The sequence below is a fragment of the Vicugna pacos genome, chromosome 10 (genome assembly GCF_048564905.1).
Source record: "Vicugna pacos chromosome 10, VicPac4, whole genome shotgun sequence".
Classification (NCBI taxonomy): domain Eukaryota; kingdom Metazoa; phylum Chordata; class Mammalia; order Artiodactyla; family Camelidae; genus Vicugna; species Vicugna pacos.
The window spans coordinates 52,212,188-52,234,575 of NC_132996.1; the positions used below are offsets into that span (position 1 = coordinate 52,212,188).

The window sequence follows — 22,388 nt, forward strand, 5'->3', positions numbered from 1 at the left end:
AAACACTTGGAGGAGAATTTGGCAGAGCCACAAAATGACATATGCCCCTTCCTTTGACTCAGCGATCCTTCTTCCAGGAATCTACCCCAAAGATACGCCACAAACATACTAGCTGATGTATGCCTGAGGCTGTTCACTGTAGTAGTATTTATAGCAGCCAAAAGCTAGAAAGCACCCAAACACTCAAAAACTATGGTCATCCATGCAACGCAGTCATACGCAAGTGTAAAAAGAAACGGGAAAAAAAGGCTTCATATTGTCGGTGAGTGAGCTCCAGCATCTATTGGTAAGAGAAAAAGCAAGGTAGTTAGCAGTGTTTATGGCATGTCATCTTCCATGCAAGTAGGGGAAAGATACAAAAATGCATATACATATTTGCAGGTACAGTCAAATATAGAAAAGAGATGGAAACAATAACCCTAACTACTTATCAAATAGGTGGCATAACACCACAGACAACAGAAGAACGTCAGTTGGCTTTAAAACATAGTTTTTTGACTATACCACATACTTAGATATATTCTAAGGTGAATAATAGCCACAATCATCGGTAGTCTTATGGATACCAATGGTGCCATTGTTATTTTGTACAATTGTTTTATCTTATAGATAAAGCAAGTATATTATCTTACAGATAAAGCAAGTAAGTACTTAGGTTAATATCATTAGGAAACAGGACATAAAATACAAACATAAAATCAAGGACAAGGTTAATTGACAATCTTGGAATATTACATTTGAACTTGAGTATAAACTCATTAAAAAATGCATATGTCCTAGCGCCATCCACTTAAACAAACAAATAAAATCTTGTAACAATGACAGTCCAATAGCAAGGAACATCTCAGGTGCCCAGATCGTGGTCTCAGACCAGAGTTCCTTGGAGAGATGGCTGATTCCAGATCTGGGGCAGAAAATATACAGGAAGAGCCCGAAATCTCTTGTCCTGTGAAAAATCAAGAAGTCTTCAGTCACTAGTGTGTTCGTGTCAGAAGAACACAGAAGGACATAAAAGAGCTCCCAGGGTTTTCAGACAGGAGGTGTGTGTTCAAATGAACAATGAATGAAATGGGTTAAACCATATAAATAAGTAAAAATGGCTGAGTTCACAATAACACTCTCAGTCAGAGAGAAACCGCTTCGATCATCATCAGGGACGGCTAGAACATCAATTCACTATTTTGAAAATCAGTTTAAAAAAAAAAAGAGCCTTCTTCTAGGCTTTCCTTTCAAGGAAACCACGTGGTTGATGTGGGACAGATCTTCGTTTAGCCTGGAAGATTATTCCTAGTCAAGGTGGAGATGCTGGGTGCCTCCTGTATGATGTAACAAGATGTTGGGCACAGATGTGGAGATGGCGATGGCTTTCTGTATGATGCAATAGGAAGCATACGGCACTGCCTAGGAAGGTCTCTTAATTATCACATGAGTCCATGTCATCTCATAAAACTAAAGCCCCACTCTCACAACAACAGTAACCACTAGGCTTTAGAAAATATTGAAAATCGTTCAAAAACTGTAATACCCCTGCCAAGGACCCCTAGTGAGGAGACCCTGGCTTGGCTCTCAAAGTTTCCTTAGAAAATTTGGAGGCATTGCTCAACTATTTCCCTGTACGTGACACTCACCATCAGGGAATTAGAACAGTGGGTTTCTTTTCTGGATCAAACATGCAAGGTTATCCTGACATCACTCCTATTTTAAAGCTCAGCATGACTCTCTTCCTAGAAGGAAGATGGTTTAGAAGTATCACTTGTATACATGAGCCCTGTTTTTTTTCCTCTTCTGTAGCTTTCCTCAAAAGAAAGTTCCTGGTAGTAATGGGCACCGTTTTCTCTGTTTGTAAAAGAAGGCAGAAATGAGAGAAGTTTCCAAAGTACAATTTTGACATTCTTTTAGTCTTCAGTCGAAGGAAAGTGTATTTAAAATTCTTTATGTCCTCCTTTTGATCAAGCTTAGAAGGGAAAAGGTAAGATTCCTCCAGGAAAAAAGTCAGATTTACAAGGCAGCAGATGTGAACGCACCAAGAAAACATCCAACGAGTTGCTAATCACATTGGAAACAACTTAAGTGTGAAGCCCAGTGTCTACACTGCCTCCAGGCAGACAGGCACTTCAGTGAAGAAAGACAGTCCCTGTCCCCTCCATGGTGGCAGCCAGGGAAGCGGTGGTTTGGGAGAAGGAATGGGCACCATGACCTGGGAGGGTCCCTCTCACCCTAGGATGCTCTCATATGACTGGGACCACCTCCCAGACGGCCAACTCAGGGACAAAGCACCATCCTTGACTTCTGCTCTTCCCTTCCCTTCCCCATCCAACAGTTCCAAGTGGCTGTCAACCCCACTGTCTTCAACCTCTCTCACATCCCTCCCCCTTCCCTCCATCCACAGAGCTTCTGTTCATCAAGGTCTCCGTTACTCCTCCCCTGCCTCCAGTCATGTCCTTCCTTCGATCCTTTCTCCATACTGCAGTTAGAGAGAGAACTGGCTTTCACTTCTTCACTAAAAGATCTCCAAGGTTACTAAAATATCTTCAGGATACACCTAAATGCCATAGCACAGCCTGCAAAGCCCTTCAGGGCCTCTCCCCTGTTCTTTCCCTCAGATTACTCTCTCTTAATCTTTTGTCTGTCTATCTCCTTCCATGTTTCTCCTCTCTCTCTCTCTTCTCCACCCCATCTCTCCCTCTCTCTCTCTCTCTCACACACACACAAACCCCAGCCACACTAAGCTACTTGAAGTTCCCTAAACTCCATGCTTTCTCTCACCGCAGGGCCTTAGAACATGCTATTCTCTCTGGCCTGACCTCTCTACTAAATTGCCTTCATGCTTCTCAGTTTGCTGCTTCCATCTTCAGCATACACATCACCTCCTCTAATAAGTCGCCGACCTGCATCCCCATCCATGCTCCTGTGGTACCCGTGTTTCTCTATCACAGCACCTACCACGCTGCATTACCTGTGGCCACCTGTTTACTCTTCCTTCTCCCCCACCAGCCTACAAGCTCTGAGAATTCCAGAAATGTGTCTTAGTTAAAATCATCATAGTCCGAGTACCTGCCACAGTATATAGGAGGTGCTCAGTCTGTTTAAATGAATGCGTAGATGAATCCACAGCTTTATAAGCTTAACGTTGAAAAGGGTATTAACTCCTCCAGTTCCTTTGCCTAGAGTTAGAGTGGGTTGAACTATGCTACTTTTTAATTTTTATTTCTTATTGAAATATTGTTGATTTACAATGTTGTGCTAGCCTCTGGTGTACAGCATCGTGATTCAGTCATATGCACACGCACACACACACACACACACACACATATTTTTTTTTCATTGTGAGTTACTACAAGATATTGAATATAGTTCCCTGTGCTATATAGTAGGACCTCATTTATTTTTTAAAAATTTTTAGTGAATTATGCTGCTTTTAATCATCATGGCACCACAGCCTCCTGATGTCTGCCTGCTGGAAGTGTTCAGCCTGCTCCTGTTGATGACCTCAGAAAACATGAAGGCAATCTGAGGCCTCCAGTGCACACTCACCCGGGTGAATCAGGCATGAGTCACACTCATTCTCCTCGTTCCTGCAGCAAGGGATGGTGTACCCCACCACTTCCTTCTTTCCAGGGCAGACGCATTCAATCTGATCGTATTCACAACACTCCCGACACATGATATTCCACTCGGCTCCGGGGCAGGCTTCATTAATGACTGTGTACTCTGAAATAGAAACCAGTAGGTGAGGATGGAGGGTCTGGCAGCAACAGGTAAGACTCATGGGTACTCTACTGCGAAGGAGCAACCTTGTCCTACAAATGTGTCGCCCTGCCTGAATGATGGAGGAGACTCCATGGATTTGTTCCAGGCTGATGTCTCCAAAGTAGGGTAGCCTGCCTAAAAGGATGTTCAAAACCATCCACTGGGACACAGATGAAATTTGTTAAACCTGCCATTCATTTCTATCTTTTAATCAAAAAGAAAATGAGAGAAAGAAAAGAAATCATGTTTTATCAATAAATAACCTAAGCAGGTTGACACATATACACATAAATAATTTATAAACAAACGCACATCTCTTGAGCTCATTTCTATTTTATCAGGTCACTGTTTACAGTTGCACAGGTTGTGCACTGCCTAACTGCAGAAGAAACCATTCAACCACACAACTGTACAACGCAGCCCAGGCACTTGGGCCATCAAAAAATTTGGTGACCACTCTCTAGACTAGGTCATTTAAGTACAAGGTTGCCTGCCAAGTAGAGACCATGTCATTTCCCCCAAACTTGGCTCCTTGATTTTGCAGCATCCCATTTTTTATGGTATCTTCAAAGTTAAAACCAACAGAAGACACAAAAAGTATCTTAATTAGTATGTTTGGGAGAATTTCAATGTTTTATAAGAGTGAGCTCATTGGCAGAACTTCATTCAATCCCCAAATACAACTGAGTGTTCTTTCCCATGAGAAAAAAGTATTCCTTTCTGGCTAGAATGTCTTTTTTTTCTTTTTTAAAAATACACCTTAGGTAAATGAAAAAGAAAAACCATCTGGCAAAACCTGTAAGAGGAGTCAGTCAGAGGCTGCCCAGAGGAATCCAGGCTAAGAAACAGACCTAGCTTTGATTTGTTCTTCTTAATTCCCCAACCCTCTATTTCTAAAACATTTGCACAAAGATGACGATTGAAGCAGAAATAGGTCAGCTATCTGAGGGAGAAAGTGAATCTGGCCTCCCTGTGAAGCCCTCCCCAAAAACCCGCGGCAGGGACCCCCAACATGCTTTGTAGGCCTTTATAAGTGAACCCTAGCATCTGTGGTGGTTTCTACCCTCCTGAATTTCATACCTTAGTTTTCTGTTTTCCTCCCCTAAATTTAGGGGTCTGACATAGGGCTGATCATGCTTAATTTGCCACAGATATAAGGGTTGGTTTATTATCAAATAAAATGAGTATATTTGATTCAACTCAGAAGCCAGCTGAAAGGACCAGGGAAGATAATGCAGATAAAAGCTTAACACGGTGCCCAGTATGTAATAAGCATTTAATAACCAGTAAGTTAAAAAGAAGAACACTCTAACCATCCCTGTCTCTCAAGGCTCTGATTTTTTTTTTATGTATTGCATATCAACTTCTTATATAACATGTTTATGTTGTTTCCCGCTGCATTTAGAGCAAACCCTACCTGCTCCTCCATGGCCCACAAGGCCTTTGAGAGCTGCTCCCACCTTGGGACCTGCAACCTTTTCTTGGCCACTATCTCCCACCTTCAATTTCTCAAAACCACCAAGGTCCTGCTAGGCCCAGGGCCTTCGTATTGGCTTTTCCCATGGCCTCTGCCTCCTTGGTGTCAGTGATACTGTTCAGAGCAGTCCTCAGTGACTTTCTCATCTGAAGGACGTAGCCCATGCACTCTGTGCTAACCCCAGTCACAGCATCCCACTGGTTTCCTCCATGGTCCCGACCAGCGTTTATAGTCACTTTCTATGTTTCTACTTACTTGCATACCATCTGTCTCCCTTACATGATCATAAGCTAGTAGGAACCACACCTCACTTGTTCACCGCCGCTAGGGAGGGCCCTAGCGGGTGAGAGGTGCTTGATAAATACTTGTTGAATGAACCAGCCTTAACTCTAGGGCTACCCACCCTTCTGTAGTCAAATATTTCCATCCAGTAGGTCCAGCTTGGTACTACCAGCCAAGGGAGCTGGCTCCGCCCTACAATTTGCTGATAGTACAGAACTGGGGCAGCTTCCCTCCCATGTGAAGTGTCTAGAACAGTTGGTTCAGGTTACTTAACTTGGGCCCAGTTTCTTTGGCACCAGACACATGATTTCTCCACTCTCCCAACTCTTAACAAGCCTGTGGGGTGTGGCTCATGTCTTACCCTCTGTTCACCCTGGGGCAAGCACTCCATCCTTCTAGGTTTTCTAAGAATTTACAAATACTGATGACTCCTGAGGGACACTGACAGAATAACGCTTGTTTGCAAGTTTTACAAGCCTTTGTACTTAAATGTGGAAGGCCAGGTAAGATCTGCTCTACTCCCGTAGAGGGTGATGCCTGCTTTCCCTTAACAGCAGGCTTGCCCACCTCTGGCCCAGCCCTGGAATACTGTCAGCCACCCTTCACTCAGACATTAATTCCCTAAAATGCCTTCACTGGCACTGCCCTTTATTTCAATGAGCAAGCCCACCTCTGCCCTCCCTAAGGCAGTATATTCATTGCACAGGTAAGGTCCAGAGTATCGTTTCCCCTTAGCCTAAGGGAATGATCCCAGGGAGGCCCATTTCTATACTGTCTGCCAAGTCAGCCAGCTGGCTCCTTTCCAAGGACTCTGTGTGGTGGGTGGAAAAATGGCCCCGAAGTTGTCCGTCGCCTAACCTCTGGGACCCGTGAAAATGTTACCTTTCATGACAAAAGGGATTTTTGCAGATATGACTTGTTTAAGGATCTTGAAATGGGAAGAGAAGGCTGGATTGTCCAGGGGGGCCCAATGTAATCCCAAGATCCTTACAGGAGGGAGGCAAGAGGGTCAGAGTCAGAAGCGGAGGTGCGCTGACAGAAGCACTGGGCAGACTGGAGCGACGTGCTTTCAGGACGGAAGAAGGGACCACGACCCAAGGAATGCAGGAAGCCTCTAGGAAGTGGCAAGGGAACAGATCCTCCCCCCATCACCTTGCCTTCGGCCTCCTAAGACTCATTTCAGACTTCTGATCTCCAGAGCTATATGAAAACACGCTTGTGCTGTACTAACTCATTAAGCCTGTGATAACATGCTACAGCATGCACAGGGAACTAACCCACTGTAACTTCTCAAAAAAAAGGTAAACCCAGAGCTGGTCATTTAACCACTTTGGTCCTCAGTTTCCCCACTGAGCACAGTGCCAAGAGTGTGGGTGACTGGATGAACTCATTCTTTCATTCCACAAGTATTTACCGAGTGTTCACTGCATCCCAGGTAGGAGGCTGGATGCTGGTATACAATGGAGAGAAAAACAGACACCATCTCCAGCCCCCTGAAACAGTCCGTAGACATTGGATAAAGGAAACCACAAACACACAGTCACTGTGATGAGGAAAATGCAGGATGCTACGAGAACACATGGATGGTCATGAAGGGACACTAGCAGCAAATCTACAGGACTCACAGGGTTAAGGGAGTTTAAATAAAATCACAGATATGAATGTATCTATTTGCCAAGATAAGCCCACTTTCCAGGAATACAGAAGTCATGGAGGAGGGGAGGGTTTTAATGATTTTGTTGGTTCAGCCCCTCTGGTCTAGTAAATCCGCCACTCTTCTTTCTCCCCCAGCTTGAACAGAAACAGGAAAGTGCCCCCAAAATATACATGTATGAAATAAATAGGTGAGTGAAAAATTCTATGAGTAATACTTAAAGTTGAGCAGCTGAAGAGATTTGACAAGGCAATAAGCAGACAAGAGCAATCTCCTGGATTTTTCTTTTTCTATTTATCAGAATTACATTTTCAAAGGGCACATTGGTCATCTGGCTTTAGCTGCACAAATTTCAGGGAATTTCAACATGATGCTAAAGGCCAGTTCCAGAAACTAGGATTTAGAGAAATGCCAACAGTGATAGAAGCTACTGTACGTTCTCTTAGTTGTATGCCACAGCGCTTTAACATTTGTTTAGCTAAAGTGCTTTGATACTGTTTATGCAATTTCATTTTCAAAATGACCCAGTGAGGTAGGTAATACATTTTCTTTTAAGTTCAAATGAGCTAGTCCAATCGCCTCACTTTATCAGTGAGGAAAAGGGCTAAGTAGAGATGAAACAGAGAGAAATGCCAAAGAAGTTTGTTTTCTTTTCTGGGAATTCTGAGGGGAAAGGGAGGCCCACAGAACTCCAGGTTTAGGAAAGAGGGGAACTCTGCTTCTTAAGGGGAAAGAGACCAGGACGACCTCCAGCTCCATCAGCTGCTGGAGCAGAGCGAGCGTTACTTTGCCTTCCACATTTAAGAACAAAGCTTATAAAACTGCAAATGAGTTTTATCCTGTCTGTGCTTCCCAGGAAATAAGCACAAATAATGCACCAAGAACTCACAGAGCACTGCCCTGGGACCAACCAAGGCACCAGAAAGTCAAGCACATGCCCATAATCACATAGCAAAGCTGAACTTACAGAGTTCTGGGTACCATATATATTCATTCACCTCTAACTCGTCCATTGGATAAAATATTTCTTTTTTGTTTTTAATAAAACACTTCACATTTTAATATAAAAGAATCCTTGTGAAAGCTTCAAAAAATAAAATCATACATAAAGGAATAAAAAGTATTCAGAAATAACCTTAATATTCTATTGTCTATCTTTCAATTGTCTTCTTTCAATGGACATAGCCACACATAGAAACTGAAAGATGGATACACAATCTTTTTACCTCTCAAAACTGGTAACCTACTATTATTATTTTATTTATTTATTTTTTAGAAACTACTTTCTTTAGTTTGATCATGGACATTTTCTCTTGACCTTGAGTCATCTTCAAAAGTGACCTTAAATTGTTGCATAATTATCCTGTATGTGCTAGTGCTCCTCTTTCCTCTTTTTTAAATCAGGATAAATAAACATCAAGAGAGTTGCAAAGTACTTTAGTATCATACGCTTTGCCCAAGCAGCCATCCTGGTATCTCCTAGCCAGAGTGGGGAGTCCGGCTCTATTGGTCCAGCTCTGGTTTTTCCAGATTTCACAATGGAAAATGTAAGACATATAGCCTCTCAGTCCCGTTTTATCCATGCAAATACCAAGGCAATGAAACCAATGCTGACCAGCTGGCACCGGTTCGGCTTTCACAGACGTGGTGAACAGAGGAACGAATGAGTGAAAGAAAGTTGGCTGTCGTAATGGCCCTCGGCTCTATGTTGCACAGCCCCTCATCAGCCCGACAGCTTGCTTTAAGGCTCTCCAGTACTGATGCACCTCTTCTGCTAACAAGATGGATGCTGTTACTCCCTCCAACAGCAAGGGCTTAACTCCGCAGAATGGTGGGCAGAGCAAAGGTGTCGCCTTAGCATCGTCTCTGAGTGCCACCTTTTCAACACTAGGTTTTAAGGAAATATGTTGATATGATGGTGTTGAGGTCAATCTGAAAAAAAGTCAGCAAATCCTTGATGAAAACATGAGTCAGCCTGTTCCATGTATGATGGAAACATTAGTTGTCAGACCAAAGGCTCAGGCCGAGACCACCCCGGAAGGTGGCAAAGAAAGGTGCTTTGATCGTGTGCCAGCTCCTCCTTGATGTTAGAACTGACTTCACGTCCACCTAAAACCCAACAGCCCTCCCATCTAACCACAGTTAATGAAAATTTCTACTGAGTGCTTTACTGTCCTGCGTTTTATAAGCCTTCCAAGACCAGAGGGAGAGGAGATAAAAAAAAGACATAGGACTCAGAGATCTATAACTAGGCAGCTCGGGCTCCTTCTCATCACCACTCACTCCCCGCCTCCTCCTGTGCTATCTGAACTCTCCATATGGATGTCTAACCAACACACAACATTTCTAACCACCTGCGGGGCTGGCCGCCCACTGCATGGGGCTGATGACAGATGCAGGTGAATCCCAGGCAGCAGTGCTGTGAGTCAGGGGTGATGGAATGATTACTGGGGACCTTGGACACAATATCTCCTCCTGAGCCTTTGAGAACAGTCCCATCACCAAGTGACCCGAGTCCCAGCTTGGCTGGATTCCCAACCTCAGTGATCTCAGACTTCCCTTTCTCCCAGCTCCTCTTGTTAACAAGGTGATGATAGCTGGAAAGTCAAAGACTTCATCACCCCCACTTGGTATCAGGAGTGATAAAACTTTCAATGCATTCCCTAGAAATCTGGTTGTAGGCACTAGTACATTGGGAGGAGTAGAGAAGCAAATATCAGTTTGGTACATCCTTTCCATCTTCATTCTTATTAAACACACTCACACTGTTCCACACTTGCTGGTCATTTATTCTCCTCTCTCCCTGGGTCCCAGCCCCCACAGGAATGGCTCTGAACCTCTGAAACATACTGGCTCACTGAATTCTCACAACTAGCCTTCAAAGTAAGTATCATTTCCTTCATTTAACAGACGAGAAAACTGAGGAACAGAGGGCGTAAATAAATTGCCCCAGGGGGACAGCTTTCAGGTGAAAGAAGAAAAATCAGTAGTCTTCTTCCTTCCAACATAATACTTCGATTCTAGAGAGTTTGCACCTCTGACTTTACAGATTAAGAAGGCAGCACTGGCGAAGTGGACACACTTGGGAGTCAAATCACTCAAATTTTAATCCTGAGTCTGTCCCTCTTTTATGCTTCTGGACAATCACAGACAAGACACCTTGCTGTGCCATTTCCCCTAAACCTCAAGAGAATGGATGTAGATTGATGGAGTTGTTAATGTCACTGCAGTTAAAGAAGCAATGAGCATAAGGGGCTTTGGAAGAAAAACTGCATGTTTGTCACGACATTACCATTATTCTCTGTAGAATAAAAAACCGTCACGTGTGTGGTACAGGTGGCTACAGGAGCAAAGGGAGTGGGTAATAACGTCTCCTCCAGAGGCCCCCACATACACGGCATTTTCAAGCAGTCTGTTCTTGTTTATATCATGGCATTCTGGGTTCCTCCCCTCCCTTCCAGACTTCCTAGTCTCTTTTTTCTAAAACTCCCTCTTTGGATACCTATTGAAATAGGACATACCTCACCTCCTGCTGCTTCTCTTCTAGAAATAGAAATTCTACATCTATAGCCAAAAAGAACAAAACGCAAACTCTAGCATCCTGTGAGAGCCCCCAGTTGCCATTATGCCCAACAACTGTGGTGCTTGAAATCCTTGAAGGACAGCTGCTTCTGGATTATTTCAAACACTGGAATATGAACAGAATAGATCTTATCTTTTTAATTTGCACTGGCTACTAAAAATAATTTAATAATACATCTAAAAGTACTTGGCAATAGAACTGAGCAAATATTATATCAAGCAAAGCTTTAAAATATCGAAGTGGAAAACAATAAAACTTAAGCTATACCCTAAATATTCAACCTGGATTCCTCCAGACCAAAGAGTTCTACTAACTCTCCCATCTGCTCTCCAAGCTTCCACACTTTCAAAACCTTCTTTCTGAGTCAGAGTATGTCAGGGCTACATGGGGGTCTTGGTCAACCATATGCCAAGAGCTTCCAGAGTCAGTGTTACTGTCTTCACATCCAGGTTTACTGATGTCAGGCAGAAGCCAGATTTTCCTTCTGCCAAAGGCAGATGGCCAAGAGCAGATGTCAAGTGGATGGAGGGTGATGCGTTTATAATGGTATGTCCTATAGTTCACTAAGCCCTAAGCTGGCAGTAGCTTCAAGCAGGCTAGCCCTCATTATAGTTACCTCCCCCAGCTCTGCAAGCTAGAACAAGATGAAGCGGAACTTCTTTTTGCCTGAGGATTCTTGGCTGGCTCTCCCCTTGAATCACAACAGGTGGTCATGAGCAACATCTCGTGTTTGGGAGACAACATCATTGGCCCAGAATCACCTACTCTGCAAGCTACCATCCCCTCAAACCCTTACAAGAATCTACCATCAGCCAGATTTCAAACATGGAGAAACTAGGGCACAGCGTGTGGAAGGCATTTCACCCTAAGGCTGGAAGGAAGATGCATGATAAAAGCAAACGGAGAAAGCAAGTCTCAAAGAAATAAATGTATGGTGAACCTTTAGGAATTTTTTTTCTGACACAGAGTCACAGATGACTAGGCTAGGACTGAGGACCAAGGTGAAGGGGGCTTCAAGAGGACCACGTAACTTCCATCCTACTATAGATGGAACACCCACTATGTCTCCTTCTTAACTCCTTGTGAATAGTGTGCCAGTGGGAAAAATAGCAGAAAGGAGAGGAGAAGATGACTTCAATTTCCTGGGTACTCCCTTTTTGCAAAGCATTATACTATTTTAAACAGATTATCTCATTTCACACCTGCCATAAACCATAATAAAGACACTATTATCCTCAGTGTACATGTTGGAAGGTGGTGAGACCACATTAAAGAGGTTAAGGAACTTGCCAAGAAAACCAGACATAAATGATGGAATCAGGATTCAAACCTTGGCCCATATTTTAAACCATAATACTCTACACCCCATGTTTATACACATTCATACATACACACACACACATCAATATCCACATTTATTCTTCTGTGTACACGTGTATTCAAACTTGAACACATCCATACTAAGACATCTATATAAGAAATGAAAACCATAAATGTGGCAAGCAAGGGCGAAATCTTTGCTGAGAAGGTTATGTGGTACTCAAGTCTACTTAGGCAGGAAGCCCTTAAAAGGAACAGCCGGTTTTATCCCTCACCCATTGCCACTGTAGTCATCCAATCCGAAACAAGTCTGGGCAGAGAGGAGGCAGGCAACGCGAGGGCCAAGGGAGAAGCTGTGTTGCATGACAACAAGCACAATATTTAGGAAAGGCAGGAATAAAGCAGTTCCCAGAAACAGCAAACAAGGGGTTGATGAACAGCTCACACTCACACACAGTCTCCATGGGATACAGCCCCAGTGTAAACAGCCCAGACCACTTCTGGGTTGTGCAAATCAGTCATGGTGGCTGGGCTATACCAGAACTGGCATACTGGAGAGTAAATAAGAAAAGATTGAAGACAAATCTGTATGTGTGTTAGAGGAGGAGAGGTTAACTGGTAATGAACAGACCTCAGACTCAGTGCCCCCAGGGGTTAGAAATAACTTAAGAAAAAGGACTTGTCTTATTCCTCATGGTATCTCCAGCACCTAGGATCATGCCTGGTACCTGGTAGGTGCTTGATAAAGTCTGCTGCGTAAATACACGAACGTGGACATGTGAGATGTGGGATTCCCACGGTAAGGTTATTTGTGACCAAGACTGATGTTGGAAATGCCTCTTGCTGTGACCTTTTGAAGTCTCTGTTTTCGAGTATGGGGAAGCCGTTGGGTCCGCTACTGCTGAATATTTTTTGCTTTTTGTTTATTGCAGTTTGTATCTCATTTCCATAAAGGCTTGGGATGTTCACTTGCTCTGTTTCATCAGTGAGTTGGCCAGGGGAGCCAGGCTTGCACAGAGAGGAGGCTGAACGTCACTAAGAAGCAGGCAGTCGACCACCCACGGGGAGGCAGAAAGCCAGACCAAGAAGTCTGGCAATTAAGATTCTTTATACAAGCCAAGCCCTCCCTTCTGCCTGCATCCAGGTGAGCCAAGTGGTCTACTGAGGGGGAACGGGAGTAGATGCTACCAGCTAGAAGCTAAGCTCAGTCCCAGGCCACCTCAGGTGTTTACCATCACCGCTGACTTCTGAGACGGATCCCAGGATACAGGGGATTGATTGACTGTCTTCAAAGAAATCCTATGAAGTAAACGGACATGGAACGGGATTTGAGAAACACTGAGAAACTTTAGTTCCTCGGTGTCCTCAAATGACTTGATTTGAGGCAAACCATCCCTCCTCCACCCACTGGTTTTCCATTAAACTGGTTGGAAATTTATTTTAACCAATCATAAATTCAGCTTAGGAGGACAATTGCTGCATCTCCCCAAGAACTAAAGTTGCCTGAATGTGTTCCTCACTCTGTTCTGACAGCACCCATCCTGGTTTTCCAATCACCAGACCAACTGACCAGACTTCTACTTACACCAACACTTGCTGCCAAACCACTAACTCAACCCTATGAGACAGCCGGGACCTTGGCGAGGGAGGCAATAAAGATGCCTACACTGCAGGAATAAAGGCATTTTCCCAGCTCCAGGGGCAGAAAGGTGACAGAGATATGTGTCTTCATTTGCTGCTCAGCCAAAGGGGGGTACTTCTCTTAACCACTTGACAGAAGGGCCAAGACATCAGTCTGCAAGACAGCAGATCCTCATTCAAGATTGAAATGAACTGGTTAAAACCCATCTTAGTATTAATGGAAGGGGATCACATCTCCATCCCCTGCAATATCCATCAACTGTTCTATGCCAAAAAAAGAAGAGAAAAAATGCTTTCCCTTATTCATTCCAGGGCTGCTCCTCCTGTCCCACAGCCTAAGAGTTTACACACTGATAATCTCGAAAGAATAAATCCATAAAAGAGCAGAGCTACACGGTGACAGGGCCAGGCTTGAAACATGCCTCATCTTTAATTCTGTCCCTTGGCAAACAGACATATGATTTTGATCATAAAAGTTGACTCTGGGACAAAGAAATTCTCACTTCCCACATCTAATCTAATCAGAATGAGACACATGATCCTGTGGACAGCTATCCCAGAAATTGGTTGGACTTGTGGTCTAAGCAACAACCCTGTTTTTTTTTTTTTTTAGAAATGGCTCCTCTCAGGTTCCACGTGGTCCCAGTGGGGCAGCTGATGTCTCTCTCCCACATCCTCCCCACCTCCACAGTGGTGAGCACCTGACCTTACTAAGGCCATTCTGAGCACTTGGAAAGTCCCAGGGGTAAACAGAATTCTTTACTATCACTGCGATCTTTATGATTCAGCTGAAGTACAGCCAGCAGCTGGCCCCGCTGCTGACTGTTGGCAGTGTTGTGTAGTGTTTCAGGGCACGCGTTATGGGGTCAGACCATCTGGGTTCGAAACACGAAGGTCCAGCTCTGTGACCTGCGCAAGTGTCACCCCTCTCTCAGTCCCTTTGTGTGCGAACTACACATAATAACGCTAATACTTAGACCTTCTAGGTGTGTTGTAACGATTAGATAAACACACATAAAGCACATGGGTGAGTGCCTGGTATTTACCACAAACTCACTAAATTATTCGGGACCAGGTCCCTTCGGTGTGACAGAACAGAGCCCCCTTCAGGGAAGCATCCACTGTTGGTGTTTCCACCATCACAGGTGAGAGTGTGATGTGAAGTCCCACCTACCTCCACTCTCCACGCACACAGGCTCTGTGCGTGTATCACATGAAAGTACGTTTGGGTGGGGAGTAAGCGGCAAGTCCCACTGGTGAAGAGAGTGGGCCATCAGCAGCCAGCTCTAATTCTCTGCCTTCCCTGAGCAGTTTTGTTGATGGCTAGGAGGTTTGTTTTTCCTGCATTTTACCTCTTTTTCTCCATTCTAAACCTAATGCTGTGGCCCAGATCTTGTGATGACTGACAAACAGAACTCCTTAAACATAGACCAGGCTTGGAATCTGACAGACCTTCTGCCACCGATCTGGTAGCTTTCAAAGCTCCAGCTGCCCTGGAATTCAGGAACTAGAAAAAAGTAAACACAGCTTTTTCCTCCCCTTTCAAATAAGAGGAGAGCGATCCGGATTCTTGTGACTTTCAAATATCCACAAAGTGAGGGTGACCAGCCCTTCACGTGGACATGTGGGGGGAGCAGGGCACAACTCTCAACTCAGTTATCACCAAAATGGTGCTTTTCCCAATTTGCACACACCCCAAATCAGTTGGAGCTTCTAGAGCTGGGCTCAGGGGAGGCAGGTAGAGGTTTTCTCTTGCATTGGGATTAGCCACCCCCAGTAGGGCAGATGGAAATAATTTCCTGACTTAAGGCCAGTCATTAGGTCCTCCAGATGCCATAAGATGCCATTATCTTAGCCACTGCTGTCTAGCCAGCGTAACCCGGATGTAGATAAGTTTAAGTCAGACCCACAGTCCATGCCAGTAGCATTCCAATGACCTCTCTAAGGCTTCTGGATATTTCTAAGGGACTTAACATGCTCCAGGTCACCTCTGCCTCTGGGTCCAAAGGTGCTTTGTCTCCAACATATTGACCCAGACATAACACCCAGCCTCACCATCAGTTTCTACCAAAAGCTCACTCTCCAGGGCATTCGTGAGAGTCAAACATTTTTACCAAAGGGTTGGCGGTAATAGAGGCGAGATTACGTTCCACAAAACACATAAGTTAAAATATACTTATGTTCCTTCTTTAAAAAGTCCTGTCCGCTTCCAAATCCTCTGTAGTGTTTCTCCCCATTCAGCATCCAGCCTCCCACTTTCTCTCTTTCACTATCCATTTCTGCCCTATCCCTCCCAGGAACAGCAGTCAAAAACTCCAATGCCAGTAAGGACCAGCAGATAACATACGTGGGTTGAGAAGATGGGGTGTCAGCCCAGAGAGAGGACCTGGCCAACCTCAAAGCATTTGGGTTCAAAATGTTAAGCACTGTGTCCTGCGTAATATTTCTGCAGACCTTTGACCCAAAGGCTGCCAGTCTGCAGCCCTTCAGCTCTACAGTCTCCCTCTTTGCCAGCGCCACTCTCAACAGTGCCACCAAAACTGGAACAACTAGCAAGGACCCTCCTCCACCATGTGTGTCCTGAAGCCATGCCATGATTAGATGTGCATCAGCATATGATGCTGTTGGATGTGCAAGTGTAAACCAGCCAGGCACCAGGTGAGATTGTGTTCAGGAATTAGTCTGGGCTCACCCCAGGCCCCACGAATCTGCCTGTGTTTTCTTTTCTATCATTGTTGCAGCAAAATATGAATAACATAAGTTTACCATTTTAATCACTTCAAAGGGTACAGTTCAGTGGCTTGTGTAACCATCACCATTATCCATCTCCAGAACGTTTTCTTCATCCCTCGCTAGAAACTCTAGGCCCATTAAACACCAGCCCCCCAGTCCCTCCTGCTCCCAGCCCCTGGTAACCACTGTTTGACTTCCTGCCTCTAGGAATCTGACTCCTCTCGGTACCTCATACCAATGGAATCATACAATATTTGTCCTTTTGTGTCTGGCTCCTTTCCCTTAGCATAATGTTTCCAAGGTTCATCCACATTGTAGCATGGGTCAGAACTTCATTCCTTTTTAAGGCTGATTAATATTCCATTGTACGTATGTACCACATTTTGTTTATCCATTGGTGGACATTCGGGTTGTTTCCACCTTTTGACTATTGGGAATAACGCTGCCATGGACATTGATGTAGAAATATCTGCTTGAGTTCCTGCTTTCAGTTATTTTGTGTGTATACCCACAAGTGGAGTTGCTAGGTCAAACATTTAACTTCTTTAGGAACTGTGCCTGCGTATCCTGAACAGGTCACAGACCCTCTCTATACCTTATCTGTAAAACGGAGAATAAAGCACCTACCCTACTTTGACTCAAACACTGGAAACATCACAAATGCTCAGAGATGTTCCTTCTCACTCTCCTCTGAACCAGAGGTACTCAGAGTAAATGCTCTCTGCAGTCACTCCCAGCTCCCCAAACCCATGATCCCACCACCAAATTATTTCCCTGTCGGAGAAGCCAGGAGTTCTCAGAGTGTATACTAGGGGAACACCCTCTTCATCGCACCCACAAAAACCCACCCCTGCCAAGAAGTCCCAATTTTCATAGCTTTCTCCTTGGAATTTGCTAACACATCCCAATATAAACCAACATCTAATTTTTCTTGCCACTCCTTCCGCTCTTGCTTTCTGTCCTCGTTCCCTTTCTCAGCTGGCCACTCCTGCCCACTAAATATCTGGGCTTCAAATTATCTTCCCTGGTTGCCTTGACGCTCATTCCTCACCAGCCAATGTCTGTTGGAAGCAACCCCTGTGAAGTTATTCGTATTCAGGTTTCATCCCCAAGAGTCACATCTTCTAAACGAGCTGTTCCTTTCAGGCAGAACCCTGCTGGCAGAGCTACTGCTGTTCGGTGAAGTCAGCAGAGCTGGGTTTCTCCCCTCACATGCTGTTTGTGTTGGGTTATCACTTGGCCTGATGTTTGGATTTTCAGCCTCCAGCACGTGTCCTATGCGGATGAGCAACAGCAGTCAGCTGGATGTTTACGCTTCATCCAGAGCTCTTTTTAGAAAAGTAATTAGAGGAAAGCTGTTTCTAAGTTTTCCTTGATGGGGGCCAGATTCGGAATTCCAGCAGAGAGTGGACTCGCCCGCTCACGACATGAAATATTTTCCTTCTCCACTCTGTCCCTGCGTCTTCCCTCTAAACGCAAAGGCTCAACGGGGAAGTATCCTTGCTAGACGCATGAAGTTGCTCTCCGGTTCCGTCAGCAGCTTGGCTGCCCAGAAACTACACACCCTCCCCGAAGCTTTTCCATAGCAAAAGGTAAAAGAGATTCTCAGGCCAGGGACAAATGACGTTTTCAGATCCTGGGCAAGAAAGAAAGGGGCAGCTGAGGTTTGGTTTTAACTTTTATGGGTCTGAGCCATCTCACCTGCCACGTAACAAAAAAAAAGCAGCAGCAGCAGCAGCAGCAGCAGCAGCAGGGGTGTGCTGATGCGGGGATGCAGGAACTGGACCTCGGAGTCCTGGTGCTCTGGAAGGAACCACGCTCCTCTAGAGCTCGGCTCGGGCCACCACGCCCTGAAAGTCTGGCTCCAAATGGCAGAGGTGGGGCAGGGAGAGGTGTTAATGAAAAGTCACCAAATTTTCCGAGTATCTTGATTCTTGATTATCATACCCACTCCTGGGCTTCTGCCTATGTTATTGTCTTTAGGCTGTTCCAGATGCCACTGAGGCAACATTCAAATGAAACACTCCAGCTTGAGATAAACATCAAAGATTTACCTGGGGCCGACAGGGTACAGGTAGATGGAAATATGGACTAAAATGCGGGGAGTTTTGTGTATCTTTTTGTTCATCATGAAAGGATGTGCCTCGTGCTCCAGTTCCCCTTCTACAGCAGGGGATTGCATTTTGCACCCTCCCCACCCTACTTACTCTTTCACTCTTGGGCACTTGCCAGCTACTTGCAGCAAGGGAACATTCACCTCTCAAGTCAAGCATAGGTGACAGGTAACCAGCACAGGTGACAGGTAACCTGGACAGAAGGAGTGCAGCAAAGGCACACACACTCCCTGCTCCTCCACAAAGCTGTGCTGTTTTGTTATACGTGCCACATTTCAACCCGCCCTCACCACCCCCCACCCAGGTCTCACCTTACCTCCCCGGCACCGTGCCTCTCCAGCCATGTAAGGACAGAAGCTCCTAAGACATCTTCCCTCCCTGCTCGCCAGGGAGCAATTCCAGGACAAGCCTGCCCTTCCCTCGCTTCCGCCCTCAGCTGGGTCAAGAGGCTCCCAAGAGCTCCGTGTCTCCTTCCAACCTCACTTGCCCCGGGAGCCCCTTTGACTTGGGGCTTGTGGCTCAGAAAATGACATGTGAGAAAACACAGAAGCCACAGCTCTTTCTCAACAAACACCGCGTGTCCCCTAGAAACAACTTGCACTCTTAACCTCGGCTTTTTCTTCTTTCTCATTCTTATCAGGAAGGAAGTGTGCATGTGCTGAGTGAGTACGGCTCCCGTGCTGGGGGTCTCCTCTGACGGGTTGTTACTGTTAAGTTTTCATCAAGCAGGACTCCCCCCGGGGGGGGACACCCTGGCAGGGACAGTCCTGCTCTTATCCACCTCTCTCCTTCCAAGCTCACCTCTAAGGGTGCTTTTGTAAGGGAAATTGAGCTTTTGCATGTCAGAGTGGGTACCTCAGACTGGGTAGATGCCCGGAGGTAATTTTGTGCTTTAAAAAGGTAAAATAATTAAAAAAAAAAACCCAGCAAGTACAACTGAAGCTGGTACCCATCCTGAGGCAGTTCAGTCCCACAAGTAGGGATGACAAAAAACGGTGTCACATTCTCAGGGAGAAAGACAGACAGTCCAGCACCAGCAGCCAAGCCTCCGAGACTATCACTGGAAGAAGCCCCCCCACCACAAACACGCCAGCACCATCTCTTGGGACACCCCAGCCCTGCTCCCTGCCAAACCCCAGGAGGGAAATGCCCCCTTCTGGGGGTCCTGAGTGCTACTCACAGTACCTCTGGGCAAGGATGAGATGAGAAGGAGCTGCAGGAAAGTGAGCCCCAGCTGCGTCCACCAGCCCAGCTCCATCGCTCCGGTGGCAGCGGTGCCCCGAGTGAGGCTGGGGAGAGACCAAAGGAGGCCGGCGGGCAGGCGGCTCTTACACAGATCTCCCCAAGCCCCAGCTGAGCGGTAGCTCGGGTTTCAGCTCGCCAGGCTCTCCCATCCTCATCCGAGGGGAGCCACCTTCAGCCAGAGCGACGTCAGCCCAAACCTCTCCTCTCTGCTGCTGCCTTAACCCTTGCGAGGCAGCCCGGGAAGTGTGGCCACGCAGGGAGGCCCCGGGCGGTGGCTGGAAGGGAAGCTGCGGGGCACGGAGGCCAGCCCAGGACGGGAGGGACTCCCTCAGGACGGTTGGGGGAGGGGAGCAGCGGTCAGCACCCTGAGTGCAGCCGAGATAGGCGAGGCTGGGGGCCTGCTCAGGTGAGACGGGAAGACTCCAACACACCCCCAACCCCCAGGTACAGAGATAGCAAATGACGCTAAAGTGAAGAGCAAGGATGCTTTACAAAACAATAGCTGACATTTTGGATCAATTTCTCTGTGCCAGGCATCTAAGTACCTTACATGAATTAACTCATTTATTCTTCACAATAAAACTATCATTCCCATCTTACAGACAGGGAAACTGAGTCATTGAGAATTCAACAGTTCATCCAAGGTCACATAGTGAGTAAGTGGCAGAACCAGGGTTTGAACCCGGGGTCCAGAAGCTATAATCTTAGCCACCAGGCACATTGCTTCTTAAAATGTTGTGTACACAGCATTTGATTTAACCATTACAGTCACCATGTACAATAGAAGGCATTGTCCACATACTATGGATGCAGAAACCAAGAATCCCAGCAAAAAGACTGGGAGCAAGAATTCAGCAATTAAATCCTCGATTCACCACGGACTCTCTGAATCTCAATTTTCTCATCTGCAAAATGGAAATGGTAATCAAACCTACTTTGCAGACTGCTTGAAGAATTTAATGAGATTACATACAAAAGGCCCTCAGCACAGGACCTAGTTCATACTAAATGCTCAGTAAATAAAAACTACTGTATTGTCTGTCTGAGACTGACCCCAAGGAATCTCACGGTACAGTCTTCTTCCTCACCCTCAGCTTCCTACCCAGGTGAAACTTGTTTACAACAAACACCAAAAGTAACCTTAAAAGGGGGGTAAATGCCGAAGGGCAGCACACCTAGGGGGTGGAGGGCAGAGGTTAGGAGCCGTTTACTTTGGGGCTGGTCAACCAGTCCTAGTCCTTGGGTGTTGGGAGTGGAGAGGAGGTGACTTAGTTTGCAAATAACAGTGGATGGTACATAGCCTCTCAGGAACCTGTTCCTCCCATCAGCTGACAGTCCTCTTCCCTCCCCTGGGCACCCCAAAACACACACCCTCCCTGGGTCATACCCAGAAGCCTCATCCCTACAGCAATTTACCTCCACCAGGGTGGGGCCCCTGGTGATGAAGCTGACTGACTGCTCCCTAAAGAAGTCCCTGGTGGCTGGTCTTTGCTTCTCCAGGCTCAGGGAGCTGGAAACAGGCCCTCACTTCTATTCCTGGAATGCCCACAGGAGTCATTGCTCCCTAGTCATCCCTCCCTAGTCTGTTGTCACTAATTTGGGTTTGTAAATTTCCTAGGGCTGTGGAACCTGGAAAGGGACCCTCAGAAAGGACACATTCTCTGGGGGAACTGAAAACGATGATTAGATAGTACCTTGCTGAACTTGACAATAAACTTGGGCTGGCTGAGGAAGAGGGAAGCTATGACTATGAAACAGAAAAGGTCAGGAGTTTGCCTGAGGTCATACAACCCTACACAAATTTCAATTTTCCTGCACAAATTTAGCCTCCTGTCTCGCATTATGGTCAACTCAGTTTTTCATACTGATAGAGTTTAGTGTTGTTCTAAATCAGGATTCTTGACCTACGTTCCATGGGGTCTACTGGGAGGAGCTTTTTATAAGGCCTTTGAGACTCTTGAAAGTATATGCAAAATTTGGGATGCATTTTTTTGGAGTAAGAGGGAGCTATGGCTTCCTTCAAAGTCTCAAAGGGATCTCTAAGCTCCCAAATTTTTTTAGAATCACTGATTTTCCTAAGTTAACATTGAACGATTCACCAGATATTTGTTGGGTTTGGGGAAAGTGGATTTGTGCATACAATTGTTGAGTCTAGGCTACGAGCTGCACAACGGATATTTGGAGGGCTCTCCTGCCTTCCCCCCTCCCCCCCATTTCTGCCTTAAGAGCACTTGCTCTGGATCACGCTGCCTCGTGTTGAGTTTACCTCGACCACTTACTGCCTGTGTGCACCTGGGCAGGTTACTTCACCTACGGTGGCTACAGTTTCCTCCTCTGTTAAGTGGGGAGAATAATGGTACCTGGCCCCCCAGAGCTGAGGAAGGAATTCAGGACAGTGCCTAAAAGATACTAAGCACTCAGTAAACATTAGCGATTTTTATTAGGGTTCTCTCCCCCTCCTGCCCTCACCTCTACACCCACTTCTGGGAGGAATAAATCACTAGAAAGGCGGTGGGTGAAAAGGGCAAAGTACCACGCTAGGAAGTCAGAACCGATACCTGGAATTAAGAATTATCTACTTATAATCAG

At 45.7% G+C, this 22,388-nt stretch overlaps 1 protein-coding gene across 5 annotated transcripts in view; it reads right to left on the reverse strand.

Annotated features, from left to right (window-relative positions):
* The window catches only part of PAMR1 (peptidase domain containing associated with muscle regeneration 1), a 159,675-nt gene that overhangs the window by 46,199 nt on the left and 91,088 nt on the right, over positions 1 to 22,388 (reverse strand). For 4 of the 5 annotated variants that reach the window (XM_072969789.1, XM_031681034.2, XM_072969788.1 and 1 more), the window contains exon 3: positions 3,535 to 3,711. In XM_072969789.1, the coding sequence (XP_072825890.1) occupies positions 3,535 to 3,711 (177 nt within the window). Of the gene's footprint in view, positions 1 to 3,534; positions 3,712 to 19,739; positions 19,999 to 22,388 lie in introns of those variants that run through there. The other variant, XM_006216850.4, reaches the window with a different exon arrangement.